Raw genomic sequence first — 19,930 nt, forward strand, 5'->3', positions numbered from 1 at the left:
GATAAATTACATTTTAAAAATAAATAAATTAATGCAAAAAGAAAAAAAATTGAGGTAGTGACTCTGGGTCACTTTTGAGAGGAAGAAGTTGTTTTTGGGCCGGTGGGTGTTCTTCTTCAGACTCCTGTACCTCCTTCCTGATGTCGTAGTGTGAAGAGGGCATGGCCTGAGTGGTTGGGGTTGTGGAGGATAGAGGCTGCTTTCTTAAAACACCACCTCTTGTGGATGTCCTCGATGGGGTGAAGACTGATACCCGTGATAACACTGGCCAAGTTCTCAACTCTCTGTAGTCTTTTTCTGCCTGTGCATTGATACCTCCATACCAGACAGTTATGCAACCAGTCAGTTTATTTTCAACAGAAATGTTGATTATAAGGGCCCTTCTACATTGGGGAAACAATCATAGACTCAGCCACCACTTTATGGAGCACCTGTGCTCTGTCTACAACATCCATTCGAATCTTATGGTTGCATACAACTCTTCTTCACACTCCCACATTGAGTCATCTGTCCTTGGCACTCTCCAACACTCTCCTTTCATCTACCAGACAATGTAACATCCCTCCCTTCTACCAATGTACTGGCATCTATCCTCACCTCAAAGTCTGTTGCAGGGGCTCAAACAAAAATGTCAACTTACAACTTTTACCTCTAAAGATGTTGCTTCAGCTGCTGAATTCATTCAGGACTTTTATTTTGTTCCAGATTCCAGTGTACACAAATCTGTATCGTCTTCAATATATTTCAAGTTTTAGCATTTTCAGCATTTTTTTTAATGAATAATGGCTGCACTTGTATATTTTTCTTCATTGCATTATCTTTTTCTGACCCTGCCTCAAGTAGTTTACTATTTATTTTTGAGCCATACTTTTGTTAGCTTCAGTTTCAATATACCCAATGTACACTTCCCTGAAATCTGGATCAATTCCAGAATTCTACAATTTATGCTGTTTTCATCCACAATTCACACATCAAACCTGTCCTTTTTAACCATTTATCCAGAACCATTTTATCATTTTACACATTCAAAAGAACTCATTTTTATCTCCCAATCCATCTATGCCATTCTGCTATTTATTACTACAGCTTTTCCATGTCTCGAAGTGCCATATGGAATGTTGGGGATTCAAGATCACCCAAGACTCGAGCACATTACCTATTTGAATGAATCTTTTCAGTGCCACACCAAAGGATTACCACATCACTCAAAATGCAAAAAAAATCTATTAAACCTAGCCTCATCTTATCTGATCATACAGGATAACTCCTAAGCTATTGATGAAAGGACAATGAACTCTCCCGCCACCTTAACCATCTTCAAAACTTATTAATTGCTCCATTATCTACTCTACTCTATTACCTACTCTGGATAAGTGACTATAATAAAGTGGTTGTGAAGCACTGCAATGTCAAGAACAAAAAAGAAATTGTATTAATAATAAACTAAAGCACAAATTGATTGGCTCATCCTTCAATAAGACTATGCCGATATTCTACCTTGTCCAGTTTCCTATCCAATGTCCATATTTACCCAGTTCCATTTGTACCCATCCATTTATCAACTTCAGCCTGAAATATAATCAATGACAGAACATTGACTTCCTCATAGGTCTGAAAACATCAGAGATTTACAATTCTGAGTAACGAGATATAAATTGCCCCCATGACCCCAATTTTCTTGACATTTCAGCAGACCAAAAACTTAAGGCCTCTTAGCTTTCCATGGAATCATAGGAAAGAGAAAGAACATTTTTAACCAGTTTAAACTACAGTACTAGTTCAATCATTTATCTGATGACCATTGTGGAGAGAATGATGGACAGTTCAGAATGAGAGTTTCTTATCAAACCATTGCTGTCAAAGGATGCATTACATATGTTTGCTAAGATGGGATTTTTTTTAAATAATATTTTATTTTTCACACTGTGAACCATATTAACCAAAATATGTACAAACGTTCCTCATTAAATATACACAGTGGCATTTTCCCTTTTTTCCCCCCTACCTTCCCTCCCCCCCTCCAAAACCAATAAATATTCAACATATACAATACAATAAAACCATTAAACAATGTCTTCACACACTGAAAAATAAACAAGAAAAATGTGTCATCTACTTTTACACACTGGATCAAGTCGTTTTGTCTTCTTATCATTTTAGGGGGTGGAGGTCCAAGGCAAGCCCTCTCAGTTATGTTTCACAATTTGTTCAAATAATGTGACTTTATTTTTTAAATTATATGTTACTTTTTCCAATGGAATACATTTATTCATTTCCATGTATCATTGCTGTATTCTCAGGCTCTCTTCCATTTTCCAAGTTGACATTATACATTTTTTTTCTACTGCTAAGGCTATCATAATAAATCTTTTTTGCACCTTATCCAATTTGAGGCCTAATTCCTTACTTCTTATATCTAAGATGGGATATTAAAGCAAATCCCCAGCTCATCTGAAAACCTGCACCTTGAGAATACAACACTGAAATATTCAAATATTGCACCCAATACCAAGACTGATGGCAAGTGCCCAACCCTATGTTTTATAGTGCACTGGAATCATTATACAGGTCCTCACTTAATGTTGTTGACACATTTTTGGAAAATGCTACTTGAAGTGAAACAAGGTTAAATAAAATGAATTTTATATCACAGTAAAATGCCCTGGTATTTTTTTCCTCAACATTATAACAGAACAACATTATTCAAGGACTCACTGTATTCAATTACTTGGCAGGTCCTGATACAAATTCAATAATGCAACAATCTGTCAGTGACTGGAATACAATCAGTACTAGATGACTACAGCTACTGTTTGGAATAGTCAGAGGCAAAAGTAACAATGAGATAAATGAATGCTTCAGGAGTAGATGAGCTTGGTGTAAAATGGCTATCTGCAAGACAGGCATATCACTTGGAAATATAAATTAAATTAAAAGCCCATATTGTCTAGTGAAAATCAAACGTGTCCTATGATTTAAAATAAAATTATCCAAATTTAATTAACATGTTTTTCAATCAGATTTTACAGGGCAAAGGAGATACATGTAGACTGTGCTGTAATGTTCTATGTTCTTTGTAAGATTTGGCTTCCCAGTTTTCCATCAATATAATGAAATTCTAGGCAACTGCAAGTTAATTCACAAATTTCTTTTTTGATAAAAACGCAAGATGATCCTAATCAAAAAGATTTTTTTATAAACCATACAGCGCAAAGGTGAACCATGGAAGTCTTCTGCAGAAAATGACAAAAGTTATTTAACATTTAACTAACATTTTACTTGCCATAAGAATACCTGTACGTGCAATTTTGTGAAGAATAGGACATTTCCAATTCAACATTCCTTCTAGATCCATGTCTTTCAAGTGATCTGATGAATAACAGCTTTTTAAACTAAAATAATCTGAAGTAAATGCAGATAATGGAAATCTGAAATAAAATGCTGGAAACACTCAGCAGTTCAGGCAGCATCTGTGGGAAAAGTTTCTGCCTGAATCCCTTATTAAAAATAATGAGAGCAAAAAAGTTGGAGATGGGATGGATGGAAGAAACATGATATCTCAGAAACAGTGAGTCAAAGTGGGTTAACATGCCAGTTAAGAACAGAGTGTGCTTCTTTGCCTGTTATGCATTACAAATAACAAGACTGTTGAACATACCCTGATGGCCAAGCCATACTAAGAGAGAAAGAAAAAAGATGTCAACAGAAAGAAAAGTCAAGTTACACAAACTTGGAAGATTCATTGTCGAGTCTGGAGGCTGCAACATGCCCAGACTGAAGAGGAGATGTTGTTCCTCAGATGCTCTGGGCCTCAATGAAATAGTGCACAAGGCCAGAGACAGACCACGTCTGTCAATTCTGTGTTTCGGATCAGCATTTAAGCTTGCCTTAAAACATTCATAGTGCTCCAGATACACTAATATTTTTCCTTAACCATCTTCACTAAGAGCACACATCTTCCAAAACCTCCAAAGCATGCCATTGCCCCATTCTATATATTACCTTGAACTCAGCCTATAAAGCATTACATTTCAGACTACATAATACTTGTATTTCACGATACTGTTGACAACAACCAGTCCAAGGAAATGAATGAAATCAACAAATGGTACTTATTATTCACTATATCATACTTGCTGTCATTATGATTCTAATTAGACAGAGGGGACAATTCTGTGGTAAACGATATTTAAAGGTACCTCTCTTGACAGTTACATAGTTATCCACCCCCCCAATAAAATCATAGAACTTAGAAATATGTGTGTTCCGAAAGTACTTCTCTCAAAAATCTCCTGAAACTGCCATGAACAGAATACCTCGGTAATTTTCTTTCCCATTTTCACACTCTTCAACTGTAAATATTAACTGTTACTGGAGTACAATTCTGAGTTACAATCCATTATGAAATCAATGTATTGGTCAGTAGGCAATTCAATATATTTGCATGTTTATATTAATACACAAATATTCATTCATAAAGGTTTTGAAGAATAACAAATGGATACTGAACAAGCCAATCAGTTTAACAGTCTTTCAATGTGATTAATGTCTCTGATTGTCTCCTCATAAAACATTTGTACATATCAATCTTACTATAACATCAAAATGTAGTTAAAATCAGAGGCTCGAGCAAAGAATGGTCAGCTAAAGCAGTGCATTACAGAAAAGTAGAGAAAAAACCACTTGCATCAAACAGATGAAAAAAAATACCAGTTCCAGATTACTATTCAATTACCTATTCTGATGCAAATGCATTCACTGATTGATTAAGGATGGTATCAATTTAATTACTGTAAGCTTTCTATCGAGTTAATTGATCAAATCCCTACAGGGGCCAATATGTGCACCATAAATTATGTTCAATGTATGTTTTTTTTTAAATACACACAGGAGTTTGATCAAATGAATTTTAAAATAATCATTTCTCTTTACAGGGATCAACTTCTTGAACTTTTGAACAAGGCATGTCACAAAAAGGGATCAAACCTTCTTATATCAATCAGTGCTTCGATGTTAAAAATTTAGTCTCACATGCACTTAAACACAGAATGCCAAAGTTGTCAGTGCTTTTTTGTTCCTCAACATGGCATTGCCTTGCAATTATCGTGATCTTTCAAATCAATGATCAGATGACAACTATTTGCAAAAAGAGTCTGTGGTCTGTTATTATACCTTAATGATTACTAAGCCATATTTACAAATTAAGGATTACATCAGCCTAAAGCTACAAATATTATACATCAAGATTGAAATTTTCATCTGAATATCAAAGTTCAGACTTTTTTTTGCGCAAATATTACACATTCAACTTTTATAGAACCTGGGCAGCACAGTTAGCTCAACGCTATTGCAGCACAAGTGAACCTAGTTCCAATCCGGTGCTGTCTGTAAGGAGTTCTCCCCATGTCTGTGTGGGTTTCCTCCAGGTTCTCCAGTTTCCTCCCACCCTTCAAATGCACTGGGGTTAGAGGTTAATTTGAGTATTTGGGTAGCAGGGACTCATGGGCCAGAAGGGCCTGTTATTATGCCGTATAGAATTTAAATTTACATTCTAATTAATCTTAATTTTCATCTGAGATCAATAAAAATAGGGACTTTTAAAAAAAAAACTTTTTGATTAGCTGTGTTAGAATATTTCAGTCTACTCAGCCTGCTTAGTGACATCACTATTAACTGGATTGCTAATCCACAGAATTGATACCCTGTATTGAGAAAGAAGGACATTCACAACTCAGAAAGGAATTATTTTCTTCATAACCCTCATTAAGCATCATCTTATTGCTGATCACAAAACAAATTCACGAGTTCTGCTGAAAGAATGCTGACAATAAACCTTAATTTTATTTCTCACAAAATGATGTCTGATCTGATGACTATTTCAGCATTAGCTGTGGCATTCATATTGGGTACAATTTAAGTGAATAAAAAAAAAATCACAAGAGAGCTTCACATCAAAGTGCAGTTTTGACAATACTGCACATTAATACTAAGAGACCAAGGCTGATTTAATTTTTCAGCGACATGCTCAAATTCAAAGCTTGATCCAAAAGCTTTCTTGATTTGGTCTCATTTGATTTAATTTTGTCTATGAGTACATAAAGCAGTAATAATTAATTGTCATTTAAGCCCTATTATGATTCCAAAATTAGATCTTGGATCCAATGACTCCAAAAGTAATTATAATTGTTAATAATTGAGAAGTTAGACAAGAATTGCTGCTGTTCAAAAGAAAGAAATGAGGAGGATTTAATTAGTTTATGTGGCATCTCAAAATACTTTGCATGTTTTGGTTTCTACCTTTGATAAAATTGGAGAACAAAAATTCTTGTGAGACAAAGCCAGATGAATTTTAAAACAACAGGCAAGAAAAGGGTCATTGGTAAGTGTTTAAGAACCATCTATTAACAATGAAGCATTCAGATGGCAATACGACTCATGGTCAAGTGCATCACAAAACTAAACTAGCATAAGGCAATGGAGTAACTTTAAAGCAAGGGCTTCAAAGTCAATTCACCTCAACGGGGAGAAGACATTATGTCCATGATGGCACTTGAAAAGTATAGAGGTTCTGGTAACAAATTCAATGTCTATATATTGTTCCAATTTGTGGAGGATAAATGGATTCTGGAAGAGCAGACATTAAAAAGTTATAAAAGTTTTTTTTTAAAGTATCAACTTTATGATCGATAGCAAACCCTGGAGCAATCGGGATGTTAATAGCTGGAGTTTGTCGACTGCTCTGATCTCATCAATGATAATTATCCATCTTAAAACACATTATTGATGGATCGGCCGAACAGTTAAATGGGCTGTATGCCGATACCCCTCCCCCCTCCCTCTCCCACGGAGGCAGCAAGACCAGCCGGGGGTCGGAGCCCTGCAGTGTGAGAGTGCACGTTGTGGTTAATATCTGCGGGGCTGCTGCAGGCCCCAGTGTGGCGACAGACATAGACTATTTATTGTTTACATGGACGCTGCTCTAGGCCCGGCTCCCTCACGCCGGCTTACTTACCCCGCCGGCCCGGCTGCTTGAATGAATGACTGGCCGTCCTCCCCTGGAATCTCTACGATTTTTCCTACCTCTTTCTGCTTGGGGTCCTGCGGATAAACGTCTGGCGGCCCGAGCCGAGACCTTTTCAACGGCCTATGCTCATAACTCAATATCCCGAACGCCGCCATCTTTGGGAAACCCGGCTTCACCCGACGAGCAACGCCGAGCACTGACGGAAATCACCGATCGGTGACGGAGGTCGACGAAGCCGAGCACTGACGGAAATCACCGATCGGTGACGGAGGTCGACGAAACCGAGCACTGACGGAACTCACCGATCAGTGACGGAGGTCGACGAAGCCGAGCACTGACGGAAATCACCGAACGATGACGGAGGTCGACGAAGCCGAGCACCGAAACACTTCTGCTCATCCATCCTGTGTCCTGGGACACTCAAAATTGTTTGGACCACCGGTGATATTGTTCTATTTCTCCCCTTTTTTGGGAACAAAACTAACAAAAGTGATTTTTTTTTAATCGAGGGGAAATTGTTGAACTAACCAGTACAATGTGCTTCTCGCATTTTCTGCTTCAGGACTGTATGACCAACTATTTCCAGTTTGAATTCTTCTTCACCATGGGTATCCGATCACTATAATCCTCCAGTCTCCATAATGAAGGCCTCAAAGCTCTTCATTTCTTCCTTGACAATGGGCCCAACTAGTCCCCCTCTGGCCTGCGGAACTTAACCTCTCCCTCAGTAGCATCCCACCTTCTCCAAGTCAAAGGCTACCTGCGTGGGCCTCAGCTATGCCTGCCTTTTTGTTGGCTATGTGGAACAATCCATGCTATGAGCCTGCACATGCAATGCTTCTCAACTCTTCCTCTGCTATATTCACGGCTACATTGGTGCTGCCTCATTCACCCATGATGATCTGTTGACTTTATCCACTTTGTTTCCAACGTCTACCCCAACCTTACATTCACTTGGTCCATCTTGAGCAGCCTTCTCCCCTTTCTGGATCTCTGCCTCCATCTTGGGAGACAAACTCTTGACAGACATTTTCTACAAACCCACCAACTCCCACAGCTGCTTAGATTACACGTCTTCACACCTTGTCCTCTGTAAGATTCACTTCTTTTCTCACAATTCCTCCACCTCTGTTCTCATATGTTCCTAGGACAAGGTCTTCCATGTGAGATCATCTGAGATATCTGCCTTTTTCAAAAAAAAATGGCTTCACCTCTACTACTACCTACTCAGTCCTCACCTGCATATCTTGCATTACCCACAATTCTCCCCTGGTCTGTCTGTTCCTATGAACAAGTTCAGGATTTCCCTTGTTCTCACCAGCCCTCACAGCCAACATATCATCTTCTGCCATTTCTGTCAGCTTCTAAATGACCCAAGACACATCATCCTCTCTCCTCCCCACTCCACATTCTGCAGGGAATTCCCCCTCAGTAACTCCCTCTTTCTTCCCTTCCCACCAATCAGCCCTTCCCACCAATTGGCCCCTTGGTATCTACTCCTTTGATCACAAGAAATGCTACCCTTCAATTTAATCTTTCCCAATATTTATGACATCTTACTTAATTTATGTTCTATATCCCATGATAAAATCAAAGGTGATGATTTATGGGAAATAATTTTTTGATGTCAATACATCTTCAATTTGTGCCCATCACTCTTTGATTCAGTTCAAGTTCGTGCATAGGGCACCAATGTCGAAGGACAGATTAGCTCGTACTTTTCCTAATATAAAACCTATTGTGATGCCAAAGAGGCCACTTTGGCTCATATGTTTGGTCCTGTACGAAGTTAGATCATTTTTGGCAAGGTTTTCTTGAAAGGTTTTCTTGAAACTTTAACTAAAGTGTTGGACCTAGATTTCTTTGACTTGGCTTCGCGGACGAAGATTTATGGAGGGGTAATTGGGATCAGGCTTTGCACCTGCTTCAGCCCAAAGGATAGTAGCTTTATCAACGGTGATGGCAAGGAGAGTGATATTACTCAAATGATAAGATTTCAATAGGCCTACTTTGCTTCAGTGGCTTTCCTCCATTATGCCATGCTTAGATTTAGAAAAAAATTAGAAGTCGGACATTTGCTACTAACTTTAACTGAAAAAAAATTGGTGACCATTTATTCAATATTTTTTGACCCAAACTAATAAACAAAATTGAACCTCTTCCAGTTAGTATTTTTTTTTCCCACAAGTATGTTGTATTTATTTTCCACTTACTTGGAAATTACTCTCACAATGGATTGACCTGTTGTTCTTTTGGGTTTTTTAAAAAAAAATTGTTTTATTCATTGACTTTTTATTTCCTTACTAACTGTCAATATTTGGAAATGTTGAATGAATTTGAAAGTACTTGATTGTTATATTCAAGGACAATGTATATTAATTTTTCCACATTTTCTGTTTTCTTTTTTGTGGAAAATTAATAAAAATATTTTTTTAAAATAAAAAGTTAGCAGAATTGCACACGTGGGATTACCCGTGCCTTGTCCTGCAGTAACATGACATCCCAACTTCTGCACTCAGTGCCCTGATGTAGTATATCAAACATCTGCTTCACTCGCCTGTCTAAACATGTCACCATTTTCGGTCAATCTCAAAATGAATGCAAATCAGAAGTACGTTAGTTTGACATGCAGAAGTCGTAAATCAAATAATTTTCAATTCCAAATCAGCCATCTTCCTCGGCTTCTTGCAGGGGATATTTTTCCTCTTGCTCACTTCTGTTCTGACCGAATGACAACTATCGTAGGGATGCAGCCGTTATTTTTTTGGGGGGTGGGGGGGTTGTATGGATGGACGGTCCTAAGTCGGGGAGAGGCTGGACTTTGCGAAACAAAAACGCGGTGTCAAGTTTCTTAATTGGATACCATTAGTATGTTGACAAGAACTATGCGAAACAACTTTGAATAAGCTTATCACTTGAAATCTTTAAATACATGTATTCAAAGATTGTCAAGTATGCCAGAGCTTATCAAGTAAAATCAAGACAGATACACCAGCATTTGGCTCATGTTGTGGAATATACAGAAAAACTTGGATTCTAACAGGTAAGTTTACAGAGATAATGATAAATCTACACCTAATCGATTTCATTTTTCCATTTGGAGATGAAGTAACAACATTAAAGCTGATACCACTGCAAGGAATGTGATCAGCGCAAAAGGGAATCTGGATTGAATTTTAGGAGGGGACTTGAAATGGAAAGTCTTGAAAAACTTGTGAGGCCACTTTCGGATCTTTTGGTCTCGTTTGCTGGAGAATCCTGATGGTCCCCAATTCCAGTCACAGGTGTGACCTTTGAGAAACGGCTGATCGGGCCAATGAGGACGCGAGGAACGTCACCTGCGGCCGCGGGACAGAGGCGGGATCTTCTGGGTCAGGTGCTGGCGGCGGGGTGGGGGGAGAGGAGGCAGGTGCGGTCGCGGCACAAAGACCTTTTCAGACGCGCAGCCGCCGGGCGAGGCGTCCGTCTATCTTCCGACGAGCTTGGTCGGAACTGGAGCCGAGTTCGAGCTCCTGCAGCCAGTCCAATGTCTGCCGAGCGCGACGTTGTGCAGGTCCCCGATGATCTGGTGTTCGCCTCGTTCCGGGAGCAGTGTCAGTCGGAGCAAGGATGGCAACAGAAGTACAACAAAGCCGGCATGGGAGTGTGGGTGCAGACCGCCTCGGAGGGAAAAGCTGGACATCGAATAAAGGTAGAATGCAATTGCTCATGAAAGGCCTTGTCTTTTTGCATCATCATTAGACCAAGAGAACTTAACTGACAGTGAATTAGTTTTGAGGCGTGTTCTCTGCCATGAACAGAAACGTGGCGGCTACGTTGCACAGTGACCACGTCCCCTGGCTTATTGCTGTTTGCTCAGAGATCATCTTGGTCTTACTCTGGCCAGTATTGCACAAGAGCATGGGGCAAGCAATGGTCGTGGAACCATTAAAGGGGTTGAGAAGGAAACCCACCGTTGAAAGTTTGAAGGTTTGGGTGGGCAAATTTGATGAATTGTTGGGTCCTCTGGGAGATTATAACTGTGGAGCTGCACCAGCCTGTCATTTCTCTCTCACCATTGATCACCCATGCACTCATGTTCCCCACGTTCTCATCAATTGCAGGTGAATCCCCTCACCACGTTGAGGGCAATTTACGGTGGCCGACAATCTTTAGGATTGTGAGAAAACTAGGCACCTTGGGGAAACCTATGAAGTCAGAGAAACCCCTTGCAGATGTCACTCCAGGTCAGAATTGAACCAGGTCACTGAGCTTGAATAGTTGAGTGGTCGTGAGTGTCATTTCAGAAATATGAAGAAACTGGAAGAAAGTATTATTGAGATATTGCTTGAGTGGTTCTTAAAATTTGCATACTAATTTAAATAGTACTCTGGTTCGTAAAGGATGACTTGAGGTGGTAGGTGGGGAAAATAGGGTTGAGAACCACTAACGATGAAATGTTGCACCTTGTGGGGAGGGAAGAGTTTATTGATGTGTAGAAGATTGATCAACAGAGATGCAAGTATGGGAAGACGATTGATGATTCCTTGGCTATGACAGTATGGCAAAAGCAGGACCTTCAAGAAGACTAGTCATAAACTTGGTGGGATGCTCTATACTTGCCTGAATAGTACAATTCCAGCAACACTCAGCTTCAATTTTGTCTCTGATAAAGCAACCCATCTGATTGACACCCAGTCTACCAAATAAGATATCAATTCCTTCTAAAACAATTGCACTATGTCTTTAGTTTATGGACCATTTACAAAATGTACATTTATTTGTGGCTTCTACAGCCCCTTCTATCTATGTGACATTGCTTCCAACTTTATGGGTAAGCATTAGCAAGTGCAGGAAAACTACCACCTGGATTTTCCCCTCTGTCATGGACCATTCTGACTATGAAATGCATTGCACAGGGAAGGTTGTCTTCTAAAGGCCAATTCAGGAAAAAAGAGTAACCTGGCTCAAATACCTAATTGAATAAATGAGTGAAAAAAGTATGAAACATGGATATGATAATGGCTTCTTTTTTTAAAAAATTTTTATTTTTCACACCATAAATCACATTAGCCATGATATACACTTTTTCTTTTTCACACATTTACAGTGACTTTTTCTCCCCCCCCCCCCCTTCCTCCCAAGCCACCCCCCCACCCCCCCCCCCTCATCCATTTTAGGTATACAATCTAGGTTGCATTAATTCAGTCAGACAATGTTGTCATTCAACAAAAATACACCAGAAATTCTACAGAGTCCATTCTTTTCTTTCCTTCTCCTTCCATCAACTTAGGTAATGTTTGTCCCCGGTAGTTCTTCAAGATAAAATATCCACCTGCTAAACGTAGGATTAAAAACTCGGCAGATTGGGGTGGGCAGATTTTGTTTTGAGCTGTGCGCATACCTAGACTTTCAACTTTGTAATTTTTTTTAACGCAAAAGTAGAAAATGGGATTGGAAAAGCAAGTTCATGTTTTCAGGTGGGGTGCACAATGAGTCAGTTTTTGCACTTGTTAATTTAAATGCTGACATTTCTGTTTGATTCTTTGTACAATAAAATCCCCATTATATGGAATTCAAGCAATCAGCAGCTTTAATCAACCAGCAAAAAAACCACAAGGAAAATAAGTTTAAAAAAAAACCTGAGTTTAAAATTAGCATCCCCTGGTTGTCAGTTCACCAATCACGCTACACACAATCTCAAGCAATTGGCAAATTCACTTATCCAGCATTCACCAATCCCCATAGGTGTCATATACGAGGGGTTTAACTGTATTACTAGATATTGAAAATTCAATACACTGATTGGTTAATCTGACAAATGTGAGAAACACCAGTTAAATGTGCATGTCAGATGATTGATTAGTTTGGAAAAGCTTGAAGGAACCAACATGAGTGACAACTAATAGGACATTGATAATGCTTATAATTTGATATGAATCCTCATTGCACGGACTTGTCAGCAGTTCACTTGATAAGAATGGTAGGAAGGAAGGAAATTCAATTTTGTGTGGGGGGAGCACAATGAAAATTTCTTAAAAGATTGTGTTTAACTACTTGTAATCATGTAATATAATTTGGAATGAGAGTAGATACTGAAAATCCAATGTGTGTACACATTAGCATTTCAGCTGTAGAAGAATTCAGATGATTTCCTTGGAGGTATCTAATTTCTGCAGGATGAAACAGAGCAGGAACCTGGCAGCTGAAATTGGAAAGGATTGAGGAAATCATGAGGGCTGTTGAGTGGAATTTGTTGCCACATACAGCTATGGAGGCTGGATTGTTGGGGGAGATTGATAGGTATCTAATTAGTCAAGGGATATGGGGGAAAAGGCTGGAACTTGGAACAAAATGTGAGAACAGTTTTGCTCAAGGTGGATTTGCAGAACAGACTTGAAGGGCCAAATGCCCTACTTCTGTTCCTTTTTCTTGTGAGCTGTATGAAAAGTAAAATTGGTACTTATCGTAACTGAGATTTCCTGAATATTATTGTAAATGTTGTCAGTTTGTAACCTGACACCTGTGGGAAGAAAAGCACTCGAGGTGATGCATTCTAAATATTTTCCTATAATGAACAATCCAGAATGCATACTGTCCAGTATTGTGTTCGAATGAAACAAGCTTTTGATTTGTCTATCAGAAGAGTATTGGAGAGAATTTTATGGAAAATGCTGTACCCTGAAGATATTAATGAGAAAAGAACCATATTGTTGGAAAGGAACACTTCCCATTATTGTGACTTGATGTGAAACATCAATGTTTCAAACAGCATGATTTAATTGGGAGTGCAGAATTTATTGTGTAAACTATTAATTCAGCCATTTGGTACCGATTCCCTTTTCAAGTTACAGTTGAATCTGTTTTCACCACCCTTCTTGTCAATGCATCCCAGATCATCAAATTTTGCTGCACAAAACTGAAATTTTCACTTTACGCTTGACCTCTTTCTTGTGTCTCTGCCACGAGGAACACTTCCTTTTTGTCTTTAATGCAGTCAGCCCTATTCTGATTTTTAAAATTGACTTCAAATAACCAGAGGTAGGTGCCTAGGTTTTTATAACAGCAGTATCAATATCATTTTCCACATACATGGACATGTGAATTCCTTGTTATCTGTGATGTATCCCATTTAAAATTCTCCACCTTATTTATATTGGACCTCCTAAGTATGTCAATTTACACATAGACAATATACTTTGACTTCCTATTTTGTTGGTCTCTTTATTTTGTGCCATCATTTGAAATTGTGTCTCTAGTTAGCTCTTAATTTGCTGTTAATAGTATGAAAATACAGATTTGAACTTAGTTTAGAATTTGGAGAGATTGGGAAATGAGAGAAACACTTAAATTATTTTACTCTGCTCCAAATAGCTACACTGGTGTTAGGTTTCATTCTCTATGGACTTGATGTCCTTCCTAATTGTGATCACAGCAATGTATACAATACTTTAGAAAAGCCCCAGCCAGGCATTCATAAGTATTTGGCAATTTTTTTTTACAAGTCCAGGGTTTTTGTATGTTTAAGAGAACAAATTGTTTTGGGCCTTTAATGTGAGTGGTTTTGAAGATCGAAGCAGGGAGGTCTTACTACACTTTCATAGGGCCATCGAATGGAATTTCTCCTGTTGTGAGAAAGGGTAATCTTGCTATTAATGGGGTGCAGCAAAGGTTCACCAAATTGATTTCTAGCATGACTGGACTGATATATGAAAATGGATAGATAGGAATTATGCTCATTGGAATTTAGAAAAATGAGAGATCTCATTTAGACATACAAAATTCTAATAGGATTAGACAGGTTAGATGCAGGAAGAATGATCCTGATGTTGGGGAAGTCCAGAACAAGGGATTATAGTCTGAGGATAATGGATAAGCCATTTAGCATGAGATGAAGAGGAACCTTTTCAGAACGTGATGAACTTAAGGAACTCCCTTCCAGAGAAAATTGTTAAGGCCAGTTCATGGATGAATTTGTAAGGGAGTTGAAGGAATCCAAGGTTTTGAGGAGAATAGGAAACTGGTCGATTGATTAGCCATGATTACATTGAATGGTGGAACAGACTTGAAGGGCTGCTCATATTTTGTATGTTTCTATGAATTGCGAGGATAACAAAAATGGATTTGTGAGTGGAGAGGTGAAAACGAGCTATTTTTTTCCCCACATCTGAAAGAATGTAGAGTACTGTAATTGCATTTGGGAAGAAAATTTTAGTTTTGGATCTGTGCAGTCATATTTTGTGCTTAACAACAGCCAGGAATGTGTAGTTGAGAGTGGATGTAAATCCCCTGTGAATAAGTGCTTGAACAAAGTTTAGTCTTCTGCTTTTTGTGGGTTTTAGAGGATAATGCCTGCAAAAGGGTTTTAGAGGATAATGCCTGCAAAAGGGTTTTAGAGGATAATGCCTGCAAAAGGGTTTTAGAGGATAATGCCTGCAAAAGGGTTTTAGAGGATAATGCCTGCAAAAGGGTTTTAGAGGATAATGCCTGCAAAAGGGTCAAAAACATTTGAGCTATAGGAGGCCAAAAAAAGTTGAGAATGGCTGCTCTTGACTGTGGTCCTTCCCCTTGCACCCTTGTGTTGGCTTTGCCAAGCCTCAGTGCGTCCCTCATCATGTACTCCTGCAGCCTGGAATGTGCCAGTTGGCAGCGTTCCTTCACTGACATCTCCCTGTGCTGAAAGACAAACAAGCTTCAGGTAGACTAAAGGGCGTGATTTATCAAGTTAATGGTCTTCCAGCAGTTCCGGATGTTTGTCTCCGTGTGCATTCTCAGGAACAGCCTGTAGATCAGAGAGTCTTTCGTGCTACTGCTGGAGATGAGCTGCAACACAGACCCTTGCATCCTTCTCCACATGCTCATAGTGAACCTAGATTCTGCAGAGGTGCGCGAATGTCTCCGCTCCGCTGCAGTAATTGAGGCTACATTGTGGGTGATCTTCCTATTGAAGAATCTGACCAGGAAGGCAACTCAGGCCAAGTCCTGATGCTCATTCGTGATCACTGATGATGAGGTATTCTGCCAGATAACCTGGTGAACTAACAGTGAGGTGTGCCAACTTTAAACTCTCATATTTTTTATTTATTTTCTTTCTCCTCTTCTTCCCCCCACTCACCAATTACTTGAGACTGCTGGTTGTTTGATATCCAGATACCAGGGATTTTACTATACTAAAAATATAGAAATAAGAATTTGCTTTTTAGCCATTGATTTGTTGCACATTCCAGTGTGATCATTGGATTTCAGTGTCTTAACTCCATATTCTCTGCTCCATTTTCTTCAACAAATTAAACAAGAAAGTCTTCAAATGCTGGGGTTGAGTGCAATACACAAACCTGCTGGGGAAACTCAGCAGAACATGAAGCATCCATAAGAAGTCAATGTTTTGGGCCTGGACCTTTTGTCAAGGCAGAAGCAAAAACAGGAAGGCATCTGACTATTTTTGCTGCACAAAGAACTCAGGTCTGAAACATTGGCAAATCTGCAGTGTACTCTCTTGCAACCACTAAATCATTCCTAAGATCTAGCATACTTTGAGCAGTAATACATCTATGAAGATTAAATTTAAACTTCTGAATGCTTTATTTGGTTATTGCTGAGATGTCTGCTGGCCTTGAGATACAGATGTAACAACAAATAAGTCCGAACTGAGACATCTGAAATATGCTCATCTTGTGCTCTTGAAACTGGTCCAATGAGTGTTAAAGTAGCAAATCATTCAAGTAATTGGAACTTTCAAGCAATTGGTAGAATTTCAAGCTTTCTTCCTTGTGAAGAAAGCTGTATAATTTGAAAAGGCTGTATGCTCTTACCACCACAATAGGGGAGGATTTGCAGAAGGAAAAATGTGGATCTACTAAGGAGGAGAATTGTAGATCTACTAAGGAGGAGAATTGTAGATCTACTAAGGAGGAGAATTGTAGATCTACTAAGGAGGAGAATTGTAGATCTACTAAGGAGGAGAATTGTAGATCTACTAAGGAGGAGAATTGTAGATCTACTAAGGAGGAGAATTGTAGATCTACTAAGGAGGAGAATTGTAGATCTACTAAGGAGGAGAATTGTAGATCTACTAAGGAGGAGAATTGTAGATCTACTAAGGAGGAGAATTGTAGATCTACTAAGGAGGAGAATTGTAGATCTACTAAGGAGGAGAATTGTAGATCTACTAAGGAGGAGAATTGTAGATCTACTAAGGAGGAGAATTGTAGATCTACTAAGGAGGAGAATTGTAGATCTACTAAGGAGGAGAATTGTAGATCTACTAAGGAGGAGAATTGTAGATCTACTAAGGAGGAGAATTGTAGATCTACTAAGGAGGAGAATTGTAGATCTACTAAGGAGGAGAATTGTAGATCTACTAAGGAGGAGAATTGTAGATCTACTAAGGAGGAGAATTGTAGATCTACTAAGGAGGAGAATTGTAGATCTACTAAGGAGGAGAATTGTAGATCTACTAAGGAGGAGAATTGTAGATCTACTAAGGAGGAGAATTGTAGATCTACTAAGGAGGAGAATTGTAGATCTACTAAGGAGGAGAATTGTAGATCTACTAAGGAGGAGAATTGTAGATCTACTAAGGAGGAGAATTGTAGATCTACTAAGGAGGAGAATTGTAGATCTACTAAGGAGGAGAATTGTAGATCTACTAAGGAGGAGAATTGTAGATCTACTAAGGAGGAGAATTGTAGATCTACTAAGGAGGAGAATTGTAGATCTACTAAGGAGGAGAATTGTAGATCTACTAAGGAGGAGAATTGTAGATCTACTAAGGAGGAGAATTGTAGATCTACTAAGGAGGAGAATTGTAGATCTACTAAGGAGGAGAATTGTAGATCTACTAAGGAGGAGAATTGTAGATCTACTAAGGAGGAGAATTGTAGATCTACTAAGGAGGAGAATTGTAGATCTACTAAGGAGGAGAATTGTAGATCTACTAAGGAGGAGAATTGTAGATCTACTAAGGAGGAGAAGGAGCCAATAACAAGGACTAGATTGGAGATTCCACTGATAAGTACTGAGCTAGCCAATCAGGGTAGAATGGAAGAAGACTGTTCCACAAGTAAACAAATTCCTACCCTTCCCAGTTCAATGGATGCTCACCCTACCACTTCCACCTCCCCATGCTCTTTCCTCTTCCCTGTTTAAAATATACTTTGTTCTTCAGTTGGATGAGTTGCCATTTCCCTACATTTAAATGTACTTATTGTGGTCTATTAAACAATCATTTGTCATTTTGGAAGATGGGATTAAAATTATTTATATGTGATGAATATTTGTAGGACACTCATGCCACAATGTGTCAATTTAAGCCCCTTCCCACCATGTTTTTCTTGTACTCAGTCAATTTACTATTCACAAGCTTGACATTGAGTGAAGTCTCCTGAAATAAATTGGCAAATATCTTCCCAAAGACTAATTCGATTATGTCCCCAGACGTGCCAAGTACACAACATTTAAATTTTTAAAAATTTTTTAAGTTCACCGATCAAATTCACAACACATATGAAACAATTTACAAATTTGACTGGGTTCTCTCTAATCATCTTGAAAATTCTCAAGGTATTCAATCATTCTAATTATCAACTCTAATAACCACAACAAATATCAGGCTACAGTTTATTGAGTATGAATAAATTATGAATTTCCTTTCTTTTGCTCTTCCATGGATACTATTCTAGCACATGTAAACTGTAGATGGAAGATGTTAGTTAGATGGTCAAAACTGTGGCAAATCGATTTTGATGTATTTGGTGTTCTTTATCTGAAGTGTGCCATTGTGAATTAAACCACCTGCTCCACCCACCTCTTTCCTTGCCCCTCCCTTTCCCACAATGTAGGGGAAAGTGAAATGCTGCGAATTATAGATGAAAGCAAACTAAGGGATGGTGATTTTCCTACTCCTCAAACTGTAGAGTGATCATGTAGTTTCAGAAGCAAGTCCGCAAAATGCATCAAATGTGTTTGACATATGGTCAGATGGAGATAGCATCAAGTGAACCCTTTAGCATGAGTTGAACTTCAAACTGAAGGCTCCAAGCCAATGGGGGGAGGAGTAGATTCTCTGCAGCTGCTGCGTTTTTCTGTTTGCATTTTGATTCGTGTCAACAGCGGTTCATCTGTCAGGATTTTAAGGTAGGTAGTAATTTTTAAGTTGAGTCAACTTGATACTAAATTCATCTAGTGTCTTTGAAACATTTGGAGTTGTTAATAATCAATTTTGAAAGATCTAGAGTTAAGACTGGATTTGCAAGAACCTTGGTGATTAGTCAACATTGCTAAATCTTAGAAATCCACATGTAAATTTGGGAAATTTTGTTCAGTGCAATTCTAGCTATCCTGCGTAGGTTCTTCCATGAATTGAAAACCATTTTACTTTTTGGTATCTGTTTGCTGTTACACTTTTGTATCTGATGCCCATAGTGGGGCAATTTGCATATCATAATCAAGTAAATATGTGCTGGACAATAATGTCCTTTTTCCAATAAAAGGGAAGTATCAGCATGAACTCTGGCTGTTTTGCCTCTTTCTCATGCTCAAAATGCGAAGAATGAGAAAAGATCTGCTAGAAGTATATACAATTAATACAGGTAATGATGATTTTTTTCCTGGGTTAAAATGTCAAGACATGTATTTAAGGTGAGAGGGGAAAGTAGAAAGGATGTGTGAGGCAAGCTTTTTTTCAGACTTGCTATTACAGAAACAGCATTGGAAAATGGTAATCCCAGCACACTCTAGAACAGCAAAAAATGACTTGCCGACAACTTCATCCTCCTTTGCAAATTATGTAAATAGAAGATAGTAATGGCAAATGAATGATGTACTCAGTGTTCTTTATCTGAAGTGTGCCATGTTTGAACTAAACCACTGCTCCACCCCTTTCCCTGTTTAGGGAAAAGAACTGTTCCCCGACTGGTTTAAGGTTTC

General features: G+C 38.7%; 2 protein-coding genes across 2 annotated transcripts in view; one reads left to right on the plus strand and one right to left on the minus strand.

Annotated features, from left to right (window-relative positions):
• The window catches only part of med12 (mediator complex subunit 12), a 111,370-nt gene extending 104,155 nt beyond the window's left edge, over positions 1 to 7,215 (minus strand). Inside the window, exon 1 of the mRNA XM_069893036.1 lies at positions 7,081 to 7,215. Coding sequence (XP_069749137.1) covers positions 7,081 to 7,179 — 99 coding nt within the window. The 5' untranslated portion in view covers positions 7,180 to 7,215. The remainder of the gene's footprint in view (positions 1 to 7,080) is intronic.
• Positions 7,216 to 10,382: 3,167 nt separating this feature from the next.
• The window catches only part of LOC138740430 (START domain-containing protein 10-like), a 28,015-nt gene continuing 18,467 nt past the window's right edge, over positions 10,383 to 19,930 (plus strand). The window contains exon 1 of the mRNA XM_069893039.1: positions 10,383 to 10,715. Coding sequence (XP_069749140.1) covers positions 10,551 to 10,715 — 165 coding nt within the window. The 5' untranslated portion in view covers positions 10,383 to 10,550. The remainder of the gene's footprint in view (positions 10,716 to 19,930) is intronic.

This window comes from Narcine bancroftii, chromosome 8, assembly GCF_036971445.1.
Source record: "Narcine bancroftii isolate sNarBan1 chromosome 8, sNarBan1.hap1, whole genome shotgun sequence".
Classification (NCBI taxonomy): Eukaryota; Metazoa; Chordata; class Chondrichthyes; order Torpediniformes; family Narcinidae; genus Narcine; species Narcine bancroftii.